Raw genomic sequence first — 22,640 nt, 5'->3', positions numbered from 1 at the left:
TACGAAACAAAGGTTTCGTTCCCAAAAATTTGTTGCTATAACTGGACACACAAAGGACAGACCAGCAAACAAGTGACAAACATTGAAGTTTTTATATCAGATACAATCTAGGTATTATTCTATATTTCTTTTATTATTATATTATATATTTTGGTAGTCATTTTAGCATTGAGTGCAAAAACACTTGTACATCAAAAGCGATTGGCACAAGGGAATTGTAGAGATGCGGGTTATTGGGTATGGCTATGATCTTGAGGTAAGTACTTAAACTCCCAGGTCTCTGGTAGGAGATTCAATCTTTAGTAGTCATTACCTACCACTTCGGCAAAACCAGGTGAAGAAACAATTTTTTATGCATATTTATGTATCGTTATGGCCACTTTTCACAAATCATAGCAATTGGTAGAGGTTTTGTCAGTAGAACGTTCAGAAAACAATAATGTTATTGTGAAGATTAACACAAATACACATGTATATATATATATATATATATATAAAAAAAATTGTTTTCTCACCCCGAATACCCCGTATGGGTGGTAAATTCTGCTCTAACTCGGGTCTCCTACCAGAGACCTGGGAGTTTGAGCACTCGCCTCAAGATCTTAGCTGTTCCCAATAGCGCACTTTTCTGCAACTCACCTGAGTTGATTGCTGTTGGTATTTGGGCAAGCCACATTTTATGCGCCGGTGTTATTGCGCCCAGTGCCCCAATGACTACTGGGATTACAGTTGTTCTTACATTCCAGCATTTTTCAATTTCTTCTCCAAGAGGGAGATATTTCTCTACCTTTTCTTTTTCTTTGCTGGCTATATTGTAGTCATTGGGTACTGCTATATCTATTATAGTAGCCCTCTTGTTCTCCTTGTCTCCACCACTATATCTGGTTGGTTTGCTAGGACATGCTTGTCAGTTTGGATGTAGAAGTCCCAGAGGATCTTAGCCCGGTCATTTTCATTGACCTTACCAGGAGCTTCCCACCAGTGTTGTGGTTTATTAAGGCCATACTCATCACATAGACTTCTATACACAACACCTGCGACATGATTATGCCGCTCAGTGTATGCGTTCCCTGCTAGCTGCTTGCATCCACTGATGATGTGTTGGATGGTCTCAGGTGCATCTTTGCACAGTCTGCATCTAGGATATACATATATATATATATATATATATATATATATATATATATATATATATATATATATATATATATATATATATATACACAACATATACAGTACATGGAAAACAACGAGCTTGTGAAACACTGGTCTTGGTCTTTAACTTTTGAAAAGTTTGCTAAACCAACTTTGGTACGACAAAATATAACTGCAGATCACAGGTCATGCGCCACAGGATAGAGGTCACAGGGTTCACAGGTCGCTTGGGAAAAATGAGATTAAACAATGAATATATATATTTCCCTTATCGGCCAACAGTTTTAAAAATAGAGAGAATGCAGCCATTCATGTTTCTTATCACTGAAGCCTAACAAGATAAAGCTTGCTTGCCCGCTGCTGTGGCTAGCCTGAGGAGGAAGTTACGAGCCAGCTTTCATAGTGAAAGGGAGTACTTGTCCTACATTGAAGGCATTGTGGCTGATGAGTGAGTGACTTGCTATACCTTGCTATAACTTGCTATACCTATTTACGTTATGTAGTGTTTCTTTGATTTTATGTTCGTTGTTTGAATTTGTGAATGAACAAGACTCTAACTGGTAGCTGTCTAGCTATCTAGCACAGCGTCTAGCTACGTGTATATAGCACATCGTCTAACTATATAGCACATTGTCTAGCTACATAACACAGTGTGTAACGATATAGCACAGCATCTAGCTATATGGAAGTGCATCTGGCTATATATCACAGGGTCTAGCTATGTAGCACAGTTGCTCCTAAGATTAAAAATTTGCACCTGCCAGTAGTCTCTGCTAAAAGATTTCTATTCTATACTCGGCATAGTAAACTCTCGAAGGCCTTTTGCTATAAAAAAGATCCATGAATTGAGATATATGTCCGGCAAATTATCAACATTTCAAGTGGATGAGTATATTATAATGTGATAAGGCTTCTATCCTACGGTATACGATGTCTAAAAACATAAGTATGCTAGAAAATATCTCCTTTACTGGTCTAACGGAAGCATTAAATAAAAATATATGCTTTTGGTAGAATATCTCTGATTCACCACAGACTTAAGCTCACACGGAGTAAATTTACTAGCTTGCCTGACTAAATAGTTCAGATAGAGGAGCACAACAAATGTTAAATTCTCTCAGGGCCCTAATCAAAATGTTAAGTCTAAACTATTTCCTAGCCAGCATTCTGAAATGAACCTGATTTACTGCATGACAATTTTTACTTTTACTACATTTAATAAGATGCTCACCACAGCCACCAATGTGTAGACACATGGTCCATTTGCAGCCAGGTTTTAGTCCAATCAGTGAATAGCGATTTCGTTCCATAAACTGATGTCCTTTTTTAAACTCTCAGAGAGTGGTCATCGTATCTAACCACTTGATATGTATGCATAGGCAGCCTTTTCATCCTATACGACATCCTATTATATCCGATGCAGCCCTTCAACAATACTATCATAGTTATTATTGTTGTTATTATTGAGTTATTGGGCCTGAGACAGCTGTTACTGGTAAATCTCCTTCATTACAATGTATAGCGGAACTGTTAGAAGTGTAGCAGCCTCTAGGCAGTTTTGTCTCCAGCTACACATTACAAACAATTGTTGAAAGAAGTGCAAGATATACACACCTTCTAAAGATGCTTTCGGATTGACTACATGCGAGGTGTTTGGATTCTAAATACTTACTGTCTAACAATTTTAAGGAAACTGTGGTAGTTTTTGCTTAAAATTTGATACAGATAGCGGTACATGATAGTCAAGTTGGGATAGGGTTCATTGTCAGTGGTTAAATCTTTTAATCTATTAAAAATTTTAATAATAATACACAATAATAATAATCCAACACTTGCCTAGCAGCAAATGCATTCAGTGAATACTTAAATGTTTCATCAAATTTGTTTACAGCAAACTGAAAGAATTGTTACTGTCAGTTTCAAATCACGGAAAGTGACAAGTAGAAGACAATCCCAGTTTTTATAAATACAAATATGACTCAACCAATGCTTATCGCATTCCCCATTCTATGATAGATATATTTTCGATATTTTGTCATGCGCAGCTCTCTAGGTATAGAGTGTTCAGAAGCTCGCTTACTCTTAGTGTTAGCCTTACTGCTACTAGACTAAATCAACACTATGCCAGTGAACAAACACAATGCAGGGAAACATGAACTTTCCTCGACTGAAAGGAAGGAACAAAGGAAATGTGACATGGTTAATTCATTATGAATACATGTGAAGAGAGGTTTGAAGGCATGTTTATACTCCACAAACATAGCTGTGCTTGCTAAATCGATCAGCTGCTTCATAATGGCAGACTGAATGTTTAGACCTGACAGCTTTTTTTTAGCTTTCTGAACCAGCTCGTCATTTCGGGCATAGCCTAAACACCGAGCGAAGGTTTCAAAGACCCACAATAAGGTGTCTCACACTATATCACAGCGTGTTGGCTTTTTCTCAAAATACTTTGGTGATCATCTGTAATAAAATTGTTTAAACTATCACAAATTCACTCGCGTTTACATTGGCGAATAATCCACGCCATAGCGTTTTCACGACACAATTCAGTCACTGAAACGATGAAATACTAGTCCCGCAATAACTACCATAAAAGGAGATATAGATTAATTAATCTACGACAGCTAATTACCAGCGCCGAAGGGGTGTATATTGCCCAGACTGCCGTGTACACTCAGCAACTTATCAGGAAATTTTGGCAGTTGCAATGTTTCTCAACACGTCTGCTATGCCTCTGTGATGTCACCTGTTTACGTGCGTATGGTCGGCAAATAATCACTGAGAGGACAACTCTGATATACAGCGATACAGTGTGAACTGGCCTTAATGGTTACACCCAAATCACAAACTATGACTCACTGCTTTGTAGACCATCATATAATAATAAAGAAAGTTCAACCTGTTACAATGGAGCTACTCATCAAAAACTCTGTTTTGATAATACATAGACAAAGGTCAGGTGCCATAAAGCACATGACCAAAGTCGAAAATCTGTGGTTTCTCTCTACCTTATTTAAATGTTTCATTAGCATTACTTCTTGACATAGACCTTATAAGGTTAATAAAATAACATATACCAGATCTCATGCTACAATCTGATTTTAATATTCCTAGACATTAAATATTAATATTTATTATTTAATGTAGATAATATTGTACATAAAGAGTTTACTCAGTGAGAACAGTGTTGTCTAGTTAACCCGTGTTAACACATTTAGCTAGGGTAATTCAATGAAGCTAGTTGTGTTTTTTAGATATTTGCTGGTTAAAATATGTACTCAAATCGTATCTCCAATCTGTCTGACCATCCACTACATTCCTACTTCCCCAAAAAAACCACTGCACCCTATACCAGACACCAACACCTTGCCAATTCACAGTATAGAACAATGTTATGCAAAAAGAACTTTTTCATTCAATACACATAATTTACTTTACTATAACTTGTCTTTTGGACTAATTTGCGTAAACGGCATTGTCTGATGTTAATAAAATTAATATCTATTCATCAAAAACGGACTGGTGGGCATACCTGTTCAAGCAATAGATAATAAGTATATTCTTCCTGATTTTTGTAGCATCACACGGAATTGTTGAAGAAGCGTGGAACGATCAGCATAATTGAATATAAAAAGCAGCGGAGAATGTTCTGCTCAAAACACTCCAACAAGGAACTAACATTAGGGTGTAAGCAGTGCAAACAGAACCTGTGCCTGAAATGCGTGAAAGATATGACAGGATGTGAAGGTATGTATACACTAGTACAGATTGTTACGGTCTATAGACGATAGGAACTGCTGAAACTAGAATGAACATTCTATTAGTGGGTTGTTTCTACTGGGGGTTGCTTCTACTGACGGTGGCGTTTATTGTGAGTAGCTTTTACTGTAGCTTGCTTCAATCGGTCAGTTGTTTCTTATGGTGGGTTGCTTCGATTGGTCGGTTGCTTCTACTGGTGGGTTGCTTCTACTGGTAGATTGCTTCGATCGGTGGGTTGCTTCTAATGGTAGGTTGCTTCTACTGGTAGGTTGCTTCTACTGGTGGGTTGCTTCTACTGGTAGATTGCTTCGATCGGTCGGTTGCTTCTACTGGTGGGTTGCTTCTACTGGTAGATTGCTTCGATCGGTCGGTTGCTTCTAATGGTAGGTTGCTTCTACTGGTGGGTTGCTTCCACTGGTGGGTTGCTTCTAATGGTGGGTTGCTTCGATTGGTCGGTTGCTTTTACCGGTGGGTTGCTTCTACTGGTGGGTTGCTTCTACTGGTGGGTTGCTTCTATTGATTGGTTGCTTCTATTGGTGGTTTGCTTATACTGGTGGGTTGCTTCTACTGGTTGGTTGCTTCTATTGGTGGGTTGCTTCTATTGGTTGGTTGCTTCTACTGGTGGGTTGCTTCTACTGGTGGGTTGCTTCTACTAGTGGGTTGCTTCTATTGGTGGGTTGCTTCTATTGGTGGGTTGCTTCTATATTTGGTGGGTTGCTTCTATTGGTGGGTTGTTTCTATTGATCGGTTGCACCAAATGTAGAAAGGGAAGCGTCTCCACCATTTATCGTTAAGTTATATGATAAGTTAAGTTAAAAGACATGAAGATTTTCTTTAGTAATAATGACAAAAACTATGGAGTTCTGGTAGTCAATGAAAGTTGTAAAAATAACATTATTACATTGACCTAGCTACTACTTATCAACTTTAGGGATGGGCAAACGGCAAAACATTGCAATTAAATAAAATACATAATTAGTTGGTAGTTTGAAATCTCATTAATAAAATAATTAAATTAATTAATTTTGGGTTTGTAAACTTGCATTAATAGTTTAACTAGTAAATTATTTTCTGTTTAAATTCAAATATGCGTTAAATTAACAAATTAGTTTAAATATTAGTTGCATTTATAATTAAATTAACAATTTAATTTGGGTATAGGCTAATCCCAATTGCAAATTAAATTAATGAATTGGCTTAACAAATAGACGCTCTAATAATTAAACTACATTTTGCATAAAATTGATTTATGCTTGAAATATCAAACTATCCTCTAAAATAATTCCATTAATAATTGTATTAATTAATAAATTTTGATAGAAACTAAATTATGCATCAAATTAGCTTGGCCATGTATATCTTCACGGTAAGAATACATGTAGCTTAATTAAAATGTAACAGTGGGCAACCTCAATATGATTCTTCTAATTAGCGACACAGTCATAAACCTGCTAGCTGTGTCGAAACTGACCATTTAATTTTGTATTGATCAAGTAGTTGTCCAGGATTTATTGACGCATAATTTAATACGTAGAACTGTAGAATATTTTTATTTTTAAAATGCATTTTTTGAGTAGCTTTTTTAAATATAATTTCCAAGATAAACGTTTTGGTTTGTGAAGATTCTCATCTGTATAGCTTTACTATGATGAGAGGCATATCAATCACTTGAATGTTAAAGAATACAGTTTAGCATTAAATAATAGCTTTTTATGTTTTTTTTGTCTCAGTGTGTAGCCAGTTCTAGCTCAAACTGTTGAAATAAAAAAATATCAACATTCTCTCCAAGGTCATCCCCACTCCTGGAGCACATTGAAAAGTCTAACAGATGAAGTGGGCATTAAAACTACTTCAATGAAAGAGGAGGTTCTGAGAAGACAGTGGAAACTCATTGATCTATATGATAAAGGTGATGAGCTGTTAAACATCTATGAAGAAGACACTCAAATACTGCTTGAAAAGGTTGAAACTGTAAGGGATGCCCAGGTTAGTGTAACTAGGAGAGATGCCGAGATTAGTGTAACTAGGAGAAATGCCCTGGTTAGTGTAACTAGTGGAGACATCCAGGTTAGTCAGTGTAACTAGTGGATATTCCCAGGTTAGTCAGTGTAACTAGTGGATATTCCCAGGTTAGTCAGTGTAACTAGTGGATATTCCCAGGTTAATCATTGTAACTAGTGGATATTCTCGGGTTAGTCAGTGTAACTAGTGAAGATGCCCAGGTTAGTCAGTGTAACTAGTGAAGATGCCCAAGATAATGAGTGTAACTAATATATTATTTTGTTAGATTTAGTCAGTTTATTTGTAATAAATATTGAAACTCTTTTGCCAAAATTCAATCTTCTACGGAACTCACATTCTTGTTGATAGCCACACATAATGCCAGTGTAGTTGGTATACTAATATCAGCCATCCTTGATAAAAGCCATCTTCATGAAATGTAGATTGGAAGATTTAGAGCAATAGATAGTTTTAATGCTAATAAAATCATACACATCTTCAAAAAGATATGTCAAAGCTACAAGCTCAAATTCTCAAACACAAACTTAGAATTAGAGGTCATCTAAAATCTCATTTGCTATACAATTCTTCCCTCAAGAACTATGACAGCTGTGACAGTTTTAACTGCTAAATGACAATGCTATTGAGAATGAGTAGGAATTTCACTTCTAAAATGGTACTAGCTAAAATAATCTGAACAGCTAGTCATCACAGAAGAATTAAAAAAGTACTTGCCTAAACCGAGCATAGAGACTACTCTGAAAGCATGACCATATAGCGCACTCTGCTTCCCTTACCCTCTCCACCACGCCCTTACATAGAGATTACTGCAATTGCTTCTTGTTTTGATAACATGCTTTTAGAAAGGTTGAAAAATGTGATGAGAGCAATATGTTTGTTTCAGATAAATGAAATCAAAAGAAGGTATTCAAGATTGGCCTCAGAGTTGTTGACCATTCGTCAAGTTTTATACTCCCAGCTGAAAGAGTTTCTGCAGTCACTGACAGCGGAGAAGGAGTGTCTGACCAATGACTTTGAATCGCTGTTATCAGAGGCTGAGAGCTGCAACCAAGTCAGTAGTAATCCTAACTAGATGTTTAAAATGTGGTAGTCTATTGAGCTTTAAATGCCTCGACAGTGTTTTTACTAGCTGTCATGTTTGTACAGCCACCTTCTTATTCCTTAGATATGATAGCATATACCACAATTAATTCATATTTACAATAATAATACATCTATGTTGGTAGGGCTTACCTATTTCGCGTATCATCAACACGATGTGTTAAGATTACAGCTTACGCATCTAAAAATGTATTTTTGTGACCAAACTGAGATTAATGGGAAAATGTTATATTCCTTCTGATTGTCACAATTTTCTACTTTAATTAGCTAACCAATGATGTCCACTTGTTTTGTGGTAATGCCATCGGTTGTCTACTGTGATTTTACAGGATAAAGTCGCTGATATTGCTGCACAACTTGAACAGTTCCAACAGCTTTATGTTGACCCACCCATTCCTTCGCTAACCGTTGAAGCAATGGTAACAGAACTAAATGATGAAGGTTGGTAAACAGGAAACAAATTTTTAAAAACTCGAAACAAAAAAGAAAATAGTTGCATATAATTTGTTTGCTTTAAACGGCTTGTCACTAGCTGACAAGGTTAAGAAGGTTTATTTAAAAAGTCAGTAGAAAAAAAAGGCGCGAGAACAGATGAAAAAGTATGAATCTGCTAACTTCCTGTAGGAACATTCCGAGATGTTGAGCTCTCAATTCATACAAGGAATGAAATTTTCACAGTTGGAATTGATGAAGAGAGAGAACAAGCTAGATTGAAGTTCTATAAGGGTAAGTTGCTGCGTGAGCACATGGCAGGGGTAAATAACCTTAGAGTTAATAAAAAAGTCATGCCATTTGTAAATAGGAATACAGCTTTCCGGTTTTTAAAAGTTGGCAGCAGCTGGTGCAAAAGCAGAAAATTTGAAAACTAAAAGCGAATAAATTTAGGAGGATAAGTTTGAACATTGAGTCTCACAATTTTGCTTCATAAATAATATAAATTATTAGTTTGCTTGAAATGAAAAAGAGCGTATAGGAAAGACAAGGTCAAATGAAGAATGAACTAAATTCCAGCACCCTGCAGTGTTTCCGGAAGGTGTAAGAAGGGGTTGATCAGAAAGTGTCATGCTGTCTTGAGGTAAATAAAAAGACTGCTGCCAAGAACTTTATTACATAAATAAAATCGTCAGAAAAGTTGTCTTTCCTTACGAAAATAATTCACCATTTTGTCAACTGTCAGACTTATCATTATAAAGGTGCTCTTCTTCTTATTCGGCCATGTTTCCCGTTGATCCACTGCCAGTAAAAATTTTTAAAAATTATTGAAGCTTCCTGCTTATAAAAATCTGTAATAAGTAATATATATACAATGTAGACTATATCTAATGTTCATCTATATATATATATATATATATGAGTTTCATAAGTGGGTTAAAACAAACACGATTTAAACTAATATGTATATTTTTTATGGCACATACATATATTACCATTTGATGATACTTAATGTTAAACAGACGAGACCTATTGGCAGCTGATTGACTTGAAATCACAAAAACACAATTACGTATTGTCAATATGTACCATATTTTTATCGCTATTATAAATAAACTATTATTGTATATTCTTCTACAGTTTCTCATCAGATTTTCTTTCTTATACTTATTTTACATTTGCTTTTACATTTTTAGTTTGCTTATTCTTGAAATTGTTTAGATGAACTTTTAGTCGTCAAAAATTTTGAAATATTCTATTAAAATGTATTTGTTCAGGTACTGATTGGTTTAATTTCACGGAAGTTAAAACAGGATTAGTGTGAGCTTAAGTTATACTCCTCAAGTAGTATCAGTTTTAATAAAACTCCATTAAAAAGGTTAGCACTCCATATATAGGCTATGAGGTCATAGGTAATAGAGTCATATGTGTGTTGAAATATCAGGTCAATTTGCTTAATTAATAATTCAAAATTACATAGTTCACGTTGAAAAGATTTGGTGTGGTTTGGTTGCTAGTTTTCATTAACATCGAAAAATTATTTAATAAAAGCTACAATGATAGCTATTTGTATTTTCTTTAGATGCTGTCGCCAAAGCTACTTTTTCATCTGATGTCACAAACTCCACAATTCATGAAATTCCTAATGTCAATTTGTCCGCAACTGGGCAGGAAGCTCCTGAAATGGACCAAAACCGAGAACGTGAATTGGCTCTTCCGAAATGTGAGTCCGCTGACCTGCCAGAAACTCCAAAGATTTTTTGCTCAGTGTGTGAAGATCTACTAGTCAACCATATTGAACTGCCGTGTGAACATACACTCTGTAAAGGCTGTTGGAATGGACTTGTACATGCTCCAGCTCCCAATTTATGCCCTTCATGTAAAACGAAGTTTGAAGGAACTCAGCCTAAAGACGCAAAAATTACTATAAAGTTACCCAAATTTGCATTCCAACGTCGAATAAGGATAAACTACAGCATACCAGATGGAATACAGGAGGTAAAGTCTGTTACGTCAGATGTGTGACGCTTGTTTTACTCATGTGTTTCATGATTAAATTTTACAGGAATGAGTTTATCATATTTATGCCCTAATCCATTTCAAACCCTAAAAAACCCATGTAATAGTATATTAATTAATGTGAATTATAAATACATGTAATGGTTAGCGCTTGTAATAAATACATAATAGAGTGATATTACATAATAGAGTGATATTACATAATAAGTAAAAAAGTACATATAAGAAAAAGAAAGAACTGATAAATAACGTATAGAAAATAAAAATGGAATTTTTGTTTGTTTACCTTTTTGTTAGTTGTCTAGACGAGACTAAGTGAAGACTGGGAGGAGTGGGAGGACAGTGAGAGGTCATGAGGTCATAAGAGGAGGGTGTTGTATTGGCGTCGTGGTTTTGTTTTGCTCAAAATAAATATTTTAAAATCATAAGTAGAAAGATTTATTTACATCAGCACAAACTAAAAATCTACATGCCATCATACAGACTATTACAGAGCGCACAGACTTGAATTGCTAGAAACTAAAGTTGTCCCTCTCTGTATGTGGCACAGGATAACTCCAACTTATACAAATAATTCACTTGAAACATTTGTCGTTTATAGACTTTCGCTAGCGAATGTAACTTAGTGAGACGTGTTGTACACGTACGTTGTGCCCACTGCCCATGAGAAGCAAACAGCTTTAAATATGAAACAAGAAATAAGCCAAAATTTGAAACAAACAAAAAATCAAGCTAAAATACCAAAGTGCTAAAAAGCCTTTTGTATTCAAAAACATTTTTCGTAAATCGAGGTAGAACTTCCATTCAAAAGCTTTTTATAACTTGTACATTTAGGGTGTATGGTCATTTGTAAGGATAGGTTTTACTGTAGAGGGCTATAGGCTAATACAGAATTACACTATTTTTGGTATAACTAATAATAATGCTATTTATTGTACAATTATATAATAATATCACATTAAATACAGTTTAAATCCAAATTCTCAGTTCATATTATATGTATGCATACATGTATGTGTAGTTTATGTATACATACATACATACATACATACATATGAGTAGTATGTAGAGAGCAGATCTACACAAAAAAGTGACGGATCCAGCGGGGGGATAGAAAAAGGGGGTTGCGAATTAAATTGGCTAGGGGTGTAGATTGAATTGCATGGAGTTGAATGAGATGTTGGGGTTTGGGGGGAAATTGTGGTGTAGAGTAGGGGGTTGAATTCGAGGGGGTATGGATCCGCTCCTGGCGTAATCGGCGAATTATCTGTGGATGAGTCATCCGATTAGTGGGGGTATGAGTCATCCGATTAAACGTGGATTATCGCGGGATTAGTCGGGGGAATCGTTGCGGATTAGTCGGCCGAATCGTCGCGGATTATCGGTGGATTAGTGGGGGTGAATATCTGGGACATCGAGGGCTGGTTGGTTTTCTGGAGTGGATCTCGCGGATTATCGAGGAGAGCGAGAGATTACTGGATGAGTGAGGGGGTTAATATCTGGGACACCGAGGGGTTGATTTTCTGGAGATTGTTATATATTTGAAACATTGAATATATATGAGAAAGTGTTTATGTACAAAGTTATTTTTTTGAAGATTTGATGTTTTTGTAATGTTGAAGCTCTTGAATGGTTAAGAATTTTAAGGATTTTATTTTCGGTTTTTTTTGTAAATATGTAAGATTGAAATTTGTTGGAGAAATTAATATGTTGAATGAAAGATCAGTTTTATTACAAAATTATTCACTTTAAAATTGAGAATTATTCCATGAAGTGGTAAAGCACCCATAGATCCTTTAATTAGATTAAACTAGTAGACTTGCTAGTTCCATGCACTGTGAGAGATCATCATGAGTAATCAGTACATTGAGAATTATTCCATGAAGTAGTAAAGCACCCATAGATCTTTTAATTAGATTAAACTAGTAGACTTGCTAGTTCCATGCACTGTGAGAGATCATCATGAGTAATCAGTATATTGAGAACTATTCCATGAAGTGGTAAAGCACCCATGGATCCTTCAATTGGATTAAACTAGTAGACTTGCTAGTTCCATGCACCGTGAGAGATCATCATGAGTAATCAGTATATTGAAAACTATTCCATGAAGTGGTAAAGCACCCATGGATCTTTTAATTAGATTAAACTAGTAGACTCGCTAGTTCCATGCACCGTGGGAGAACATCATGAGTAATCAGTATATTGAGAATTATTCCATGAAGTGGTAAAGCACCCATGGATCCTTTAATTGGATTAAACTAGTAGACTTGCTAGTTCCATGCACCGTGAGAGATCATCATGAGTAATCAGTATATTGAGAATTATTCCATGAAGTGGTAAAGCACCCAAGGATCCTTTAATTAGATTAAACTAGTAGACTTGCTAGTTCCATGCACTGTGAGAGATCATCATGAGTAATCAGTATATTGAGAATTATTCCATGAAGTGGTAATGCACCCATGGATCCTTTAATTAGATTAAACTAGTAGACTTGCTAGTTCCATGCACTGTGAGAGATCATCATGAGTAATCAGTATATTGAGAACTATTCCATGAAGTGGTAAAGCACCCATGGATCCTTTCATTAGATTAAACTAGTAGACTTGCTAGTTGCATGCACAGTGAGGGATCATCATGAGTAATCAGTATACTGAGAATTATTCCATGAAGTGGTAAAGCACCAATAGATCCTTTAATTAGATTAAACTAGTAGACTTGCTAGTTCCATGCACTGCGAAAGATCATCATGAGTAATCAGTATATTGAGAATAACTCCATGAAGTGGTAAAGCAACCATGGATCCTTTAATTAGATTAAACTAGTAGACTTGCTAGTTCCATGCACTGTGAGAGATCATCATGAGTAATCAGTATATTGAGAGTTATTCCAGGAAGTTGTAAAGCACCCATGGATCCTTTAATTAGATTAAACTAGTAGACTTGCTAGTTCCATGCACCATGAGAGATCATCATGAGTAATCAGTATATTGAGAACTATTCCATGAAGTGGTAAAGCACCCATAGATCCTCTAATTGGATTAAACTAGTAGACTTGCTAGTTCCATGCACTGTGAGAGATCATCATGAGTAATCAGTATATTGAGAACTATTCCATGAAATGGTAAAGAACCCATGGATTCATTAATTAGATTTAACTAGTAGACTTGCTAGTTCCATGCACCGTGAGAGATCATCATGAGTAATCAGTATATTGAGAACTATTCCATGAAGTGGTAAAGCACCCATAGATCCTTTAATTAGATTAAACTAGTAGACTTGCTAGTTTCATGCACTGTGAGAGATCATCATGAGTAATCATTATATTGAGAATTATTCCATGAAGTGGTAAAACACCATAGATCCTTTAATTGGATTAAACTAGTAGACTTGCTAGTTCCATGCACTGACACTGAACTACTTGGGAGACTAAATGAGTCAGAGCTGATAACAAATCCAATTGATAAAATTCTGAAATAAGTATATCTTGAAGTGGTGTTCGAGATTTTGCAAATGCTCTATTCGGTTATAAGTCGAAGTTACAGATTATGATTCACCATTCATAAAATGAAGGTAGGTTTGCGCAATAAGATAGACAGACTATAGGCGACATCACGTGACTTGAGGTAGGACGAGAGTTCAGTTATGGTTGTAAAGGCAAAGCCATTACGTAAACAGAAGTAGGTGCGTACGCTTGCTGATCCAATCATTAGCTGCATCCTATACATCAACAATGGTAGAGCACGTGCTTTTGTTTACGTTTTGACTACAACAATACGGTGGACTGCTCGAGTCGTCATTAGTTAATAACAGAGAATGTACGTATCGCCTCTACCCTATCTATCTCATTGGGTTGATGTAATTTTCCTGTTCATCAAGAAGAGATGAATCTTAAAATGGAATCCAAAACTTGAAAAACTTCTCAGTTGCTATCTATATGATGTAACCAATGACAAAAGCTGAACGACAAACGAATTGAATATTTCGAATAATTACAAAAAAAATTCACTCATTCAAATATTCCCCCAACTAATCCAAATAACACCAGAATCTACTCGCATCACATTCTAACTGATATCTTCAAAATATGGAAAAGACTGTGAAGTGATATATAACACACAATCTTTCGATAAAATCATGACAAAATACTTTTGGTAAAGAGAACCCTGTTATCATTCATCAATCTTTGAGAGAATAAATGATACATACTACATTTATTCAAAACAATACATATATTCATTTTCTTTATATTCTCTTCAAAACGAATACTTACCTATACCTACCTTAGTACAATTCCTCCATCTGTCCATTGGGCCTTCTTTTTTTTGCTCATCCCTCTATTTACTGGGCAAGAGACTGTTATGGAATGGTTAAGCCAAACCAAACAGGAGAATTCCATAGGCAAGCCTAGGAAAACAGTCAGGTCGAAAGCCAAGGCGCTTGTCCACACGACAGCCTGAACACAGCGACACTCAACGAACTTAATCGCGAGTAGCCGGCTAACAGAATTCTAGCTGAAGCATACAAGCCTTATGGTATCAACGCTCGATTGCCCCAAAATCTCAATCTGTATATAAGTAGGCATCAGGAGCAGGACTAAGTGATGAAAAGGAAAATTACACTGAGCAAGCTTCTTATACAGGGTATTGAAGAATAGTGGCGTATCCAACAGAATCAATGAAGCGAAAATAGTAAACAGATTTTCGCGAAATTGAATTTCGCGAAAGTGAATTTCGCGAAATTACACATTATATATATATTATATAGTCAACTTTCGCGAAATTGAATTTCGCGAAAGTGAATTTCACGAAATTCAATTTCGCGAAATTACACATTATATATATTATATAGTCAACTTTCGCGAAATTCAATTTCGCGAAAGTGAATTTCGCGAAATTCAATTTCGCGAAATTACACATTATATATATTATATAGTCAACTTTCGCGAAATTGAATTTCGCGAAAGTGAATTTCGCGAAATTGGATTTCGCGAAATTACACATTATATATATTATATAGTCAACTTTCGCTAAATTGAATTTCGCGAAATTACACATTATATAGTCAACTTTCGCGAAATTGAATTTCGCGAAAGTGAATTTCGCGAAATTACACATTATATATTATATAGTCAACTTTCGCGAAATTGAATTTCGCGAAATTGAATTTCGCGAAAGTGAATTTCGCAAAAATTACACATTATATATATTATATAGTCAACTTTCGCGAAATTGAATTTCGCGAAAGTGAATTTCGCGAAATTGAATTTCGCGAAATCTGTTTATATATATCATTAGGTCACAAAATTAATGAACCACGACAACACTTCTACTTGTTATAAAACCTTCGAGCGAATATGCCTTTTCAATTCAGTTCATAACTTCACAATGAGTACCAGAGACAACAGAAAAAGGATATTTCAAGAACGATTACAATGTGCAGATAAATGTGTGAAGCGATGGGGTTACTGCTCTCATGGAATGGAAATAAGCGACCGGAAGCGAAAAGCTTGTCGATTTCTCTTACGTGAAAAGTTCTATCAAGATCTCAACGAAAGATTACGGTTTACAGTAAGTACTACAAATTCAATCTAGATGTTATGTAGGAATGTTACAATGAATCTTCTCTTCTGAGTAGTAACTATGTGTTCTAGGCTGATTGTATTCATTGCAATTGCAAACTCCAATATCTTAGCAAAGTGTATGTTATATCCCTACTCAGATTAAAACAGATGAATTTGGTTCTTCGGAGTTAATTGAATGAGTTGGTTTGAATGTATATTGTAGTCTGACTGTAATCAATGCTATTGTAGATTCCCATATCTCACCAGCAAAATGGATATATCCCTAAACATACTCAGAAAAGGATGGAAGAATTTGCTTCTTCAGTAAGTATTACATGTATTTATTTCCTTAGTTCAACTGAATGAACTAATTTGTCTGAATGTTTTAGTTTTACTATAAGTCCTATTTTGTCATAGTCTGTCTGTATGTCCTATTGGGATAATCTTTCAGAAATATTGTTGAATTTCATAGTACGTGAAGTTGAGTCCTCGGAAGCTCCAATAACATAATATTTTCTTTTAAAAAGTGGTGGATCCATAACAGTGGTGGATAATTTCAGAATTTATGAAGTTTACAATCGAAGTGAATAATAAGAGGTTCTTACTTTAACCGAATTATCTAATCAGTCTGTAAACCCTATCGAGATTATCGAGCTCCAACTGACTTTATATACCATCCCTTCCGTAGCTCATCTCCTATATCATACTACCACTCAATATATATTCGAGTTCTAAAAATAACGTATAATTCCATTGCAGACACGTCATTCTCATTCGGGAACGGCAAAGAAAGAGAAGACGTACGAACGCCAACGCTCTCGCAAACCGTCCGCCAACCCGCCGCCACCGAGCTCCCCATCAACCCCTAAAACGGCCCGGAAGGATGTAGTAGTCATGGGACATGAAGAAGCAAGCAGATTTTACGAGAGTTCGGCACAATGCAAAAAGGATCCTGCTATCATAGCTATTTCCGATGACGATGAGTGATTGATGAACAACTCGATACAAACTTCGTTTTAAAGATTGTACATGAACATTTTCGTATATATATATATTCAATGTTTCATTTATACTATATTATCTTTATTGTGACCTATCTACTTGAACATTTTCATATATTTCAAGTTAAACATAAACTATTTTATTTTTATTGAAACGAAATGATGATGGAAATAATGAATAATACATATAAATATATCTTTTAAAGTGAATAATTTTGTAATAAAACGGATCTTTCATTCAACATATTAATTTCTCCAACAAATTTCAATCTTACATATATACAAAAAAAAACCGAAAATAAAATCCTTAAAATTCTTAACCATTCAAGAGCTTCAACATTACAAAAACATCAAATCTTCAAAAAATAACTTTGTACATAAACACTTTCTCATATATATTCAATGTTTCAAATATATAACAATCTCCAGAAAATCAACCCCTCGGTGTCCCAGATATTAACCCCCTCACTCATCCGGTAATCTCTCGCTCTCCTCGATAATCCGCGAGATCCACTCCGGAAAACCAACCAGCCCTCGATGTCCCAGATATTCACCCCCACTAATCCACCGATAATCCGCGACAATTCGGCCGACTAATCCGCAACGATTCCCCCGACTAATCCCGCGATAATCCACGTTTAATCGGATGACTCATACCCCCACTAATCGGATGACTCATCCACAGATAATCCGCCGATTACGCCAGGAGCGGATCCATACCCCCTCGAATTCAACCCCCTACTCTACACCACAATTTCCCCCCAAACCCCAACATCTCATTCAACTCCATGCAATTCAATCTACACCCCTAGCCAATTTAATTCGCAACCCCCTTTTTCTATCCCCCGCTGGATCCGTCACTTTTTTGTGTAGATCTGCTCTCTACATACTACTCATATGTATACATACATATGTATACATACATATGTATACATACATATGTATACATACATATGTATACATAAATATGTATACATACATATGTATACATACATATGTATACATATGTATACATACATATGTATACATAAATATGTATACATACATATGTATACATACATATGTATACATACATATGTATTTATGTATGTATGTATACATACGTATGTATACATACATATGTATATATACATATGTATTTATGTATGTATGTATACATACATATGTATACATATATATGTATACATACATATGTATACATATGTATACATACATATGTATACATATATATGTATACATACATATGTATATATGTATGTATGTATACATACATATGTATACATACATATGTATACATACATATGTATATATGTATGTATGTATACATACATATGAATACATACATATGTATACATACACATGTATATATGTATGTATGTATGTATGTATACATACATATGTATACATACATATGTATACATACATATGTATACATACATATGTATATATGTATGTATGTATGTATACATACATATGTATACATACGTATGTATACATACATATGTATATATGTATGTATGTATGTATGTATGTATGTACACCCTTGGAAGTCAGGATGAAAAACTGTCTGGCATGATACACATGACAGGCATCAGTCACAGTTTGTCGAGGAATGCAACAAGCCCAAAAAGGTTTTTCAATGTGGGACAGTATATAAAAGAGTATGTGTACATAAATCCTTGAAAGATCTTTAGTGGTAAACTAGATGGATGAAGACCAGATGGTAAGTAAAAACAAACGCTAGAGAGGTGAAAGTTGTGCCAGACAGAGGGAACATGAAAGCGCTCCATAACTAATAAAAAGAGATTTGTTGCCTGAGACCAAAAGGATTTATATAACTTTGCAAACAAGATGGGCTACAATTTGGTTTCCAAATCATGCAGCAATTTTTGGCCCCCTTCCGCCAATATTATCATTTATTTCTATTCATTTGTAGCATGAGCATCCCAACCCAGGAGAACCTTACAAAGGAAAAAGTTACTACTTGAGCGTACCCAATAATCCCACAGGCCTATGGACAGTGACACAAATCAAAGAAGCATTCGAAGGAAGAGCAATATTTAAAGTGACCGATGCCGGCAGCGTTGATTTCAACATCCTCCATCCCGAATCCAGCAGTCCAAATGAGGATGAGGTCAATCGCCTTGCACACGAGTTGAAGTTGCACTTGGTACCAGCTCGGGACTAACATATTGGTGAGTTACTCAGGTAGAGATGATTAATCCAGATGGAACTTGTTCACATAAAGTTTTTAAAGATTCAAACGCTTTTAATACTTGATGTGCTACTGTTTACAAATTTTTGTAGCTTTAGGTCTTTGCAACTATAATTAGCCGTAAAAATACCATTTTTTCTCTTGCCACATTTGGAAGAGGAAACAACGTATTTTGAGGACACTTGTAGGATGCATTTTAATTAAAGTTTTAAAAAGCCTTCAAAAACAAATTGATTAAATATTTTAAAACACTATCTAGTGATGATTGTAGTGGTTTATCAAAAGTAGTAAAAGAAAGTAAGCTAGCCAATAAAGAGGTGAGATAAAACAAATAAATCAAAAATGTTAAAAAAATGCAAAGGTGTAAAATGTTAAAAAAGTTATTAGTTCTACTGTACACCCATTAAATTAAAAAGGTAAGCTTCGTTTTTTCACTTTGAAGGTTTGGAATACTTATTGATCAATGAAAGACAGCTATTGCGTATGTGATGTATACAATGTTTGTATAACCTCTTGAAAGATGTATTTGTCGATTTGACACAAAACTTTTGTCTCTAGATTTGACAGTTAAAGTTTTTTCATGCAGCATTGTTTAGCTAAACGGCCGTAGATAAATGATGGCATTGAGTTTTGTGTAATAACCTTGCCTCATATGGTTGTTGGCAAGTCCAAATGTTATAGAAGTGTCCTGTAGACGCTTCAGTAGCATGTGGTGGCTGTGTGGTGGCTGTGTGGTGGCTGCGTGGTGGTTGCGTGGTGGTTGCGTGGTGGCTGCGTTGTGGTTGTGTGGTGGCTGTGCGGTGGCTGTGCGGTGGCTGTGTAGTAGCTGCATAGTGGCTGCGTAGCAGCTGTGTTGTGTTCATGCAGTCAAGACAATGCCTGTTGTCTTTAGCAAATTTAGTTACATCAAGTGAATGAGTTTGCGTTGCCAAATGGCCGAAGATAAATGGTGACGTTGTGTTTTATGTAATAACCTTGCCTCTTTTGGTTGTTGGCAGGTCTGTTGGGAGAATCAAATGAATCAAACAGTCAGGTGATGATGACAGATTGAAAATGAGCCAATTGCTGTTAATCTTCAGCGATCATGACTAGACAGTGCTGTTCCCTGACTGTAACGTTGAGGGTGTAAAGATTTTTATGAAGGCATCTTTAACCAGCACTTTTAGCTCATTAACAAGCTTCAACTGCTATAGAAGTGTCCTGTAGACACATCAGTAGCATGTGGTGGCTGTGTGGTGGCTGTGTGGTAGTTGTGTGGTGGCTGAGTGGTGGCAGCCTGGTAGCCGCCTCATGACTATGTAGTGCCCGCGTGGTCGCTGTGTGGTACCCTAATGGTGGCTGGGTGGCAGCTGTGTTGCGTTCATGTAGTCAATACGATGCCTGTTGTCTTCAACAGTTTTAGTAACATCATGTGAAATCGCTGCAGTAAAGAGAACTTCTCTAGCATCTATGCTTGCAGAATATAAATTGAATAGCTTTGCTGTGTGTTGTTGATGTTTTTTTCATCTCAGCCATCATAATTTACAATGAGGTCATTTAGGTCATTGTATCAGAATATTTATGCATTAATGGATTCAGACATTTCAAGTTAGTAAAACCTTTAAAAAAATGTATAAGATATGTATAAGATATGTATATAGAAGTCAGAGTTTACTGTACTTGTTCTGGCACCAGCAGCCCACTTAACACTGTCCTTTACTGGTTCATCTACAGGCGGTGAGAACCTTGCTAGACCATCTGACTGGTACAGAAAACACATTATGCACATAATCTGTCTGATAAATATACGCTCTTCAACATGAGTAAGATAAATGCTCAGTATGTTGATCTCTCACGAAGTCATGAGTGCATGAGTCATGTTGCCCTAATCATCATATTTCATGCTTCTGTGTTCAAGATTTTAAGCTACAGAAAAACATGATTCAAATATTGTAAAGGAAACTGATGGTTCCCTTAACTCTCCAAAAGACTGTCAAGCAATAACACTGAGTGTTAAACTCCAACAATATATATTTAACAAAATAAATATATATCAAGGTACACATAAGATAGTCTATAAACCAAATGCAAACATGCAGAAAGTGTGCGTCCAGCTCTGCTGCAATGATCATTCCGTGCTCCTTTTATATCTTTTCTCCTTTTTAGGCTCAGCCCATTTTTCTCTTTATTTTACATTCGGTTTTTTAGTACCGTCTCCTCGGTCATACGGGCGCCCTCAACAGTGATCGTGCATTTCCTGTGACTAGAAAGCTCTGCCCTGTGGCGGTGGTGACCAGGAGATCAAATGCTACTGCCCTGTTCACGGCTCTCCGCCGTAACACAATGTTAATTTTTATACAGCCTTTTCAAGCTGTCGGTATTTAGTTTACTGTTTAATAGGTGAAAGAATATATCACCATATAAATATATATATATATAAATATATTATTCTTAGAAACACTAGTTTCATGAAAAATTAGAGGAAGAGCGCTCAACATATTATGTATAGAATCAAGTACGCTATAAATTATAAAGAATACTTAGCTGTTGGTCTATTCGCTACAAATTTGTTACAAACATATAGATCTGCTCTTATCAGGTGATAACATATTCTAGCTCACTGGAATGACAAAATCTCTCAACTTACTGCAGTCTATATAGCCAGTGCCACTGATACCTAGATCTAATTGGAAGGCACGAGTACTATTTACAAGTACATGTAGATAGTTTGCAAGGGGCTGTCAGTCTAATGACAATGACATATGGTGGTCAGCATTACCAAGATTAAAAGACAGATTTACAATATAGATTGATAATTCATTTAATAGTTCAAATAGTAACAAATTGACTATTACTTTGTATCTAGTCTTGTTTAGTCATTTTAGCATTATCACTATGATCTAGAGTCAAACTTGGCTAGTAAATCATCCGCCCAATAATATTTTATCCACATTGGTTACCTAAATATGTTGAGAATACTTGAGAAATATTAATGATTTCCTCATTTTCCAAATATAGAATGAAGTTGAAAATGAGCCAATGCACTGGCTCATTGCACTGCAACCTTTTATAGTTTCCTGTAAAAGGTTGTACAATCTTTTACAGGTAACTCTACCAAGTTTGTGATGCATTACCGGCTGTTCAGCCGAGCTACATCTGTAAACATGACCTACCTATACACATGAGTTCAGGATCACTGTGGTTAAAGCCAGGATGTGAAATTTACTCAAGATAGTGTTGCATTGCTGCATGAGTTGCTATTCGTACTACCTTATACAATAACAGTAAATAATAAAAATAACTAACAATAAACAAGATTAAATAAAAAAAACAGTAAATAAAAAACATACCATGCAGGCAGCAGCAGCAAGCTACTAACTCGAGCTGTTGTAAGA

At 35.7% G+C, this 22,640-nt stretch overlaps 1 protein-coding gene across 1 annotated transcript; it reads left to right on the top strand.

Moving 5' to 3' along the window:
• The first annotated feature begins 223 nt into the window (after positions 1-223).
• On the top strand, positions 224-20,397 carry LOC137405192 (uncharacterized). Its single transcript, XM_068091421.1, has 9 exons — positions 224-256; positions 4,737-4,905; positions 6,707-6,903; positions 7,823-7,990; positions 8,370-8,481; positions 8,665-8,766; positions 10,055-10,470; positions 18,988-19,246; positions 20,265-20,397. The coding sequence occupies exons 1-8, from the start codon at positions 224-226 to the stop codon at positions 19,237-19,239; spliced, it is 1,449 nt and encodes a 482-aa protein (XP_067947522.1). The 3' UTR covers positions 19,240-19,246; positions 20,265-20,397.
• Positions 20,398-22,640: the final 2,243 nt, after the last annotated feature.

This window comes from Watersipora subatra, chromosome 9 (assembly GCF_963576615.1).
Source record: "Watersipora subatra chromosome 9, tzWatSuba1.1, whole genome shotgun sequence".
Taxonomy (NCBI): Eukaryota; Metazoa; Bryozoa; class Gymnolaemata; order Cheilostomatida; family Watersiporidae; genus Watersipora; species Watersipora subatra.
Note: the sequence above shows the minus strand (reverse complement) of the source record. Positions and strands in the feature narration are given on the sequence as shown.

Coding starts and splice junctions, on each gene's coding strand:
- LOC137405192 (XM_068091421.1), top strand. CDS start 224: ATGCGGGTTATTGGGTATGGCTATGATCTTGAG. Junction 7,991..8,369: donor AGGCTGAGAGCTGCAACCAA/GTCAGTAGTAAT, acceptor GTGATTTTACAG/GATAAAGTCGCTGATATTGC. Junction 10,471..18,987: donor TACCAGATGGAATACAGGAG/GTAAAGTCTGTT, acceptor ATTCATTTGTAG/CATGAGCATCCCAACCCAGG.